The sequence below is a fragment of the Octodon degus genome, unplaced genomic scaffold (genome assembly GCF_000260255.1).
Source record: "Octodon degus isolate 3935 unplaced genomic scaffold, OctDeg1.0 scaffold00199, whole genome shotgun sequence".
NCBI lineage: Eukaryota > Metazoa > Chordata > Mammalia > Rodentia > Octodontidae > Octodon > Octodon degus.
In genome coordinates, this window is record NW_004524775.1 from 2,569,035 (window position 1) to 2,576,446 (window position 7,412).

Genomic DNA, 7,412 nt, shown 5'->3' on the forward strand with positions numbered 1-7,412 from the left:
GCTCCTTGCCTGCCACCCTGCAGAGCCTGCCATACCTCAGGGAGCCACCCCCTCCCCAGGCCTGGCTGTGCCTGTGACCAACAGGGGATGTGCAGGAGGGTGCACCACATCTCCAAGCCCACCCCTTCACCTGCATAACTCGCATGCTACCAGCTGTGTCCCCTCCCCATGCCAGGGTGATCTAATCCACTCCAAGTACCTCATTCACAGCTCCACCTGCTGCCAGTTACCCTGGCCCCAGCCTGCACCAGGACATTGGGGGCTGAGGACAGCGGTCCCACTTTCTGCAGCATCGCTGGGCTGAAGCGGGCTCTAGGTTGGGATGGAGCTGACACTGCGGACGCAGCCGCCCCCCAGGCTGTGGCCCTGGATAGGATTGCTGGCCTGTGCCCTGTCCACCCACGGAGAGGCCAGCCCTTGAGACAGTTCTGAGGGGGACCCTTGGAGTGAGCTTGATTCAGCAAATACATCAACCTCACCACTGTCGAGGCCACGTGTGTCCTCGGCCTGGGGGGCTGCTCACCCTCCACTCCCAGCTCAGCTGCAGGAGCATTCAGTACTCTGGGGCTTGGTGGGGTCCTACCAGAGCTCGGGGGGCACAGGTTGGCCCTCAGCACCGCGCTGTAATGGGGAATAAATCCTCACCAATGCGTGACTGCCTTTAGCCTCAGCTTTGATTAAAAATGAGCACCAAGAAATGAGTTGATTAAAACTTCTATATACTTCAAAGCGCCTGAAAAAGATAAAACTGCCGGGAGGATAAGTTCTTAGAGAATCTGTTGCAACAAATGGTTTTGGTGCTTGTCGTGCAACTGCGATGGTGTGGAAAGCTGGACGGCGCCCGGAGACTCAGTGCACCCGTGGCCAGCCCTCAGCACTTCACTTCCTGAGCTACCACTGTGAGTCCCCTGAAGTCTCCGAGCCTCCAGTTTTGCCTTCCTAAACCAGCATGCAACCTGCAGAAACAAGCGGGCGCCAGATAAAACAGTGCCCCGTGGGGTTAGCGCAGCGAGTGGCAGCGGCCTCCTACTGTGCACCGCCACAAGTGCCCAGACAAGCCATCGCTTCTCCTCGCTTGGTTTCTGTGTGCGTCACACTAGGACACTGTTCGGACGGTGGCACCATGGGTGGCTCCTGCATTCCCACCATTCGCAGCCAGTGAGGACAGGAGCTGCTACACCAGGCCCGTCAAGACCCTGCCCAGTACCTCTGGAGGCTGCGCAGCCTCTGGGCTAGCAGGTGCTCCAGCGCCCGCACCTTCCCCAGCAGCAGGGTACGCACAGCTGCCTCCTCTCGGCTGGCCGGGCTGATGCGCTGGGCTGTCAGCCGCCACACGCGAATCTCATGCTTCAGTTCTGCAGAGACAAACAGCAAAGCTTCAGCCTCCCCAGCTTGGCTATGGGTGGTGTGGGCCTCTCTGCACCACATGCGACAGTGCGTGTAGCCAGGCTTGTCCCAGAGCAAGGGCTTCCTCAGGTGTGAGCATCACAGTGGAGCAGAGGACAAAGCTGATTTTTTTTTAAATTACATAGAAATAAGGTAATGCAGCTCCAGCTCTCTGGGGCAAGAATAAATCCCTTCCTTGAACGGACATTGAAGCTGGCTCCCACAAGCCACAGACCCATCCCTTTTTTGCAGGCCAGGCTTTCAGCCAAAATCCAGACCTCACGGGCCCTTGGGCAGCCCCCTTTATACCGTGACAAGGTCCGAGAGCCCCCGCCAGGCGTCAGGGCCACGCTCTGGGACCTCCTCCCCCACACAGTGGACTAAGTGAACTGCTGTCGTCTGCAGCTCATTCACGCTGTGGTCTCACTTCTGGTGACAGAAAGTGCTCCGAGCCGGTTGCCCACCCTTTGAGTGATTTCAGAAACAGGTCACATGAAAAGCAGAAATGCAAGCGTAGTTCTTAGCCAGGCCCTCCAGCAGGGCTGCGCTGAGACAGCTGGGGAAAGCACTCCCCACCCCGCCAAGCCCTCAGGAGCGCAGGTCTGTGACGCAGGACAGGCTGAAAGCTGTCGGAATCAGTAAAGAATTTTCACCTCTTGCTGCATTCAGACACCTTCTGCAGAGATGAGCAGAGAGACAATTTGTCAACTACTTACCTCCTGAGGCTTTAAAATATTCCATAGAAGCTCACACTTAGCTTCTATTTTACAATTCAAAGTACTACATACATGTCTCAAAATAATCATTAAAAGAATACAAGGAAGCACCATGTTTTCATAAGCCACCCTGCTGCATTAGTTTTCGGTGACTGCAACAAAATGCCTGAGATAAAAAATGCACGAAGATGGGGCTGGGGAGATGGCTCAGTGGAATAAGCACTTCCCTGGCAAATACAAGGGCTTGAGTTCAATCCCTGGTTCAAAAAAAAAAAAAAAAAAAAAAAACATGAAGAGGAAAGGTCCATTTGCGCTCACAGTTTCGGAGGTCTCAGTCCGTGGTAGCTGGCTCTCTGCCTCTGAGCATACAGGGAGGCAGCGCTAGGAAGCAAAGACAGAGCAAGCGAATGTTGTCTTTTGGCAAGCCCCCAAAGCCCCTTCAAGGGCACACCCCAGTGGCCACTTCTGCTCACCAGGCTCCATCTCTTACTGGCTGCCTCACCTACTGAGGGTGCCAGGAACTTCAGCAAGGCACGGTGATACCTCAGGGACAACGAGCAGAACAACCCACGGACTCAGCAAAAAATAGAAAGAAAGCGTCACCTCTTAAACCCCCTCTACGCGGCATGCAAGGGCCGATCACCCCACGTGGCAGACTGCCGCTCTGCGGAGCACAGACAAGGTCGTGGGAAGGACGCACGCTGTTCAGCATCTGCCAAGACCTGGAGGAGACCTGGCATGGGACAGACTGCAGCCAGCAGCGGACCGCTTCACGGCCTCAGCCTCCCACCTGGGTTTACACACTGTGGCTCATGAAAGCAAAGGGAACCTGGGTACAATCCACAGTCTTCTCCAGAGAAACAGACCCATGATTTCTTCTGAAAATCCTCATACTCCAATTAACCACCTATGAGGTTAGGAAGTATAGAAGAATGGGGAAAAGGAGGAAAGAAGAAGAAAAGCCAGCGACCTAGCTGCCTGACACGCTGACACCACAATGCCACGGTGCGCAGGGTGCGGGGCTGGGATGGCCTCTGCACAAGCTCAGAGAGGGCGGGCATCCACTCCTGTGCCAACCTCGCCACACCAGCGGCACCACTGAAGCTCCCCGTAAGCCTCAGTGGCTTCCCATTCTCTGGGGTGTAATGGTAAAGCACCACCAATCAACTTTAAAAGCAGACAGGTCCACGAAGCTCAGCGTGTCAGCCCGCCGGTGCCAACACAGAGGGCCCACTCCCGTCCTCATGGTTGGAGAAGCAGAGACAGGAAGCCAGTTATGCTGCCTGCTACGCAGCCTGCTACGCTGCCTTCCCAGTCCCTGGGCTTGCAGCTGCAGCGGGTCCTCGGGGACAGCCTGAAGCCTTCCTGCACACCCAGTGCCCACTCGCGCTCTGACCTATCAAGTCACAAGGAGGAGTGGCCCCTTCGGCTCAGCCTGTCCACTGATTCTCAGGTAGCACGCTTCTGTCTTCCTAGCTCTGGAAGGAAGATTTGGTTCTGAAGGAATTTAGCTGTCCGAGATGTCTGCACAGAAGGAGGGCAAGTGCGCACCATCCCTTGTGTCCAGCTTCCCAACAAAGGGCGCCCCCTGGCCTCCCCCTGGACCCTACCTCCTGCCCGTGTGTAGGAGCTCCCCAGAGAGCAGGGCTCTGCCGCCAAGGAAGCCTGAGCTGCAGGGGAGACGCTTATACGCACCCACAAGTTCGCTGGGCTCCTTGTTATAAAGCTTTTTGTTCCAGTAAAGGAGTCTGAGGAGTGGAAAGGAGACCAGGAGGACAAGGCAAATCCCAACGAACATGTGCGCTGTGAACTTGGCGAAATCCAGACCCTGGAAGAGAAAGGCGGAAGTGAACGAACGACAGGCACAGGTGGCAGCTTCCCAGTCGGGATACAGGAAGGCTGAGCAGCCAGGAGGGGTGAGGAGGGCGAAGAGTGCCCTGGGGACCCCAGCCCAAGGACCTGGCGCCCAGCGCAATGTCCACAGAAGAACACGGACCCCTCAGACGACTTCAAAGCAGCTAACATTTGTTTCTTTCATACCAAAAACCATTTCTTGTGTGAGCAGCAATCCATCTTAGGAGGAACCAAGACCAGGCCACCATATCCAGTTCTCACCTTGGCTTGACGTGGGCCCCCTGGGTGGCCGGAGGAGGCAAGGTCCTTGGGCCATCAGTGAGAGATTCCCCCACGATCAGGAGACAAAAGACTGGGGCAGACAGCACGAGACTGACACAGCAAGGGTCTCGCCAACGCCCCTCCACTGATCTGAAGCAGTCTCCCCCTGTGGGTGCCATCGTGACTGAGGCCACCCAGACAGCCAACACCTGCCTGCCACCCGAGTCCCAGGCAGGCGCCCTCTCCTCCCTCACGCTTCCTCTCCTGCCTGTGGAGTTGTCTGCCACGATCACCGCAGAAGACGTCTTCATTATGGGTAATATCCCACCAGCTTACTTTGTCTGGGACTCAGGCAGCACCACCCTTGGTTGGTCGGGTTCTTTCACTGAGTTGTGCTCTTACTCCTTTAGACAAGCATGTACAGCCCCAGCAGGACAGATGAGATCCCAGAACCCTGGCCACCGTGAGAACTCAGTAGAGTCCACGGACTACAGTGCCACAAAGCAGCGCGGAAGCCCTGCAGCCAGGTGTGACACTCCAGGGCCAGCAGCACGAAGGACCACAGGGGCACGGTAGTGGGGTCTAGGGGACAAGAGCAGTCCAGCGGCTATGGGGGCTGAGAGAGGCACAAACCGAGGTAGCGTGGCGGCAAGCCCTGAGGACTGCAGCGATGCTGAGAGGCCCGGGATGAGAGCTGCGACACTGCCTTCCACAGCTTCACACTACATGTTTGTGTCAAAGACGTGCAATCCTCGCGTTGCTGGGCAGCGCGAACAACTCTGCCTTACAAATGTTCTCCTAGGATGGAACGCCTTCCTGAGCGGGGGACTTGCTGTCTCAATGCTAAAGGTGTGCTCCTGCTAGAAGTGGTATTCAAATGCTGGGCTTGGCAATGAGTGATCATCTGAAATTCCCAATCTGCTACCTGCATAGCCAATGACAGGGAAAGATAAATGGGAGACTCTTGGGAGGCTTTGAATGCTTGTATAGGAACTGACCACCTTCCTATCTGGGCGAGGCGCTGCCTGCCTGTAATCTCAGCACTCAGGAGGCTGAGGCAGGAGGATCACCAGAAGTTCATGTCCAGCCTGAACTACATAGCGAGAGCCTGTCTCACAAAAGGAAGAAAGTACCCGCAGAAGAGGTGGTGGGATGCAAGAGGCCCGGATCATTTCCCTGTGACCCAGCAAGGCACCAGTGGCAGCAAGGAAGCAGTGGGGGCAGGGCACACCATGTGGCCTGACCACCCTTAGCAGGGACCCCAGCTGACCTACTGAAGCCCAGGTCTGGACACACACCAGCAGTTAGTAAGTCAGATGAAGCAGCACTGTGCGTGGCATACAGACAGGCGGAATGGAAGGGGGCAGGTGGGGTTCCACTCTTCTACCCCCTTTTAAATATGGAAGGGCTGGGAGAAGCCCACTAACAGAAGGGAAGTCCCAGCCCCTACATCCAGGGCTGAGATCTGCTCCATGCCCGGTACAAGTCCCACCGCAAAACTGGCTGGAGTCCACAGCACATTTCTGAGATCACACTTGGGCCTTCCACAGAACGTGAACACCAGAGGTGAACACCAGAGGACTTTTACTCCATTTATTTTTCTGTGCTTGTTTGACTGGTTTTCCTTTCTCTCCAGTTGAACTCTTTTTTCATTTAATTTGATCTTGTTTCATTTTTACGTTGTTTTTGTTTTCTGTTTCTCTCTCTCTCTCTCTCTCTCTCTCTCTCTCTCTCTCTCTCTCTTCCCCCCCTTAGGTTTATTCCTTTTTTCTTTTCATATACTTTCTTCTCTCTTTTGCCAAATATCTTGCTTGATTCTGTGATACTTGCATGTGAATGAACACCGTCTCTTCTCTGCCTGGGTCACGTCAGTACTCCTCTGCATCCCCTTCCCTTCTTCCCCACCTCAGGGCCCCACTTTCCCGAAACTTGGGTGATCATCCTGTGCACCTTCCCCCACAGCCTCGCTCTCACCTAGCTTAGCTCTCTATCTTGCCTCCATTCCTCTTAATCCACCCCCCCCATCACAAAGGATAAAATCACTTCACAAAAGGAGAAATCCTTTCATACAGGTTCCTGGTATGTGCTGGATGCTGTTATACAACTGTAGAATTTGCTCCTATGGTTAAAAGAATTAGGCTAAAAGTTACCAGTTTGTCAGAAACCAGGCTTCACTCAAGACTAGTGTTACTGTTGACTGCTGCTTTAGCAAGGACACCATACCTGCTATAATCACTTTTTCTGTCCTGTATGAAAACACCGTGATTGTATAAGACCATTATTGTCACCATAATCCAGTACCAAAGGATTAGAACTGGAGCAACAACTTCACATCCTCAGTACATTGGAAAAGTTGGTTCTTCAGATAAACACAAAGACCAGGAACCACCTACATCTAGAAGATTTCCCTGTGAAACATCCATTTCCTAGGGAAATCGTCATAGTAAGTATAAAGCAATTTTATTACCATAAAAAATCTATAAGCATCAACACAGAAAACAAAATAATACAAAAAGAAAAGAAAACATACAATGACAAGACCTAGAAGCAAAAAGCAACCTTAGACCCCCAGCTCACCCTGGACAACCCCAAAGCATAATAAAATAGAAGAAATCTGGTATCAAGCATGGGAACATTCTAAAATTATAGCAACAAAAGTGAAAAAATAAATGGGAGTAGCTATAGAAAAAATAATCTCTAAGGTGCAAAAAAAAGATAATGAACAAAATGAGTGATATTAAAGTAGACACAGATTTTTAAAAACTGGATGAGCTCAGGAAAATGGTAGAAACCATGAAACCCCAACATAGGAAAGAAATTGATTCCACAATACAGATACAAACAGAAGTGCAGGAGACTGAAAATGCCAATGAATACACATGGAACAGAGAGAATGAGGTGAGGACAGAGTATCAGCTCTAGAAGGCAGGACTGTGGCTGCTGATCATGAAAAGAAAGACGGCCGCCCAGCCTTCAAGGTCAGCGAGGACTCAGGACACAGGAGAACCTGCACTGTAACATCCTGCAACTCAGCTGTGCCCCAAATTTTCTGATGAAGGAGATTACGGGGCCACACAGGAAAGTGATCAGTGATGTAGAGTGCGCCTAAGGAGAGTCACATGGAGAGAAAACATTCTCTCAGGCTTTCACAGAGAGCACATTGGCCAAGCAATGGCCGTGACTCATCCACATGGC

General features: G+C 52.9%; 1 protein-coding gene across 1 annotated transcript in view; it reads right to left on the reverse strand.

Annotated features, from left to right (window-relative positions):
• The window catches only part of Oca2 (OCA2 melanosomal transmembrane protein), a 276,342-nt gene that overhangs the window by 204,369 nt on the left and 64,561 nt on the right, over nucleotides 1-7,412 (reverse strand). The window contains exons 16-17 of the mRNA XM_012517636.2: nucleotides 3,798-3,930; nucleotides 1,208-1,355 (exon numbers count right to left, since the gene is read on the reverse strand). Coding sequence (XP_012373090.1) covers nucleotides 1,208-1,355; nucleotides 3,798-3,930 — 281 coding nt within the window. The remainder of the gene's footprint in view (nucleotides 1-1,207; nucleotides 1,356-3,797; nucleotides 3,931-7,412) is intronic.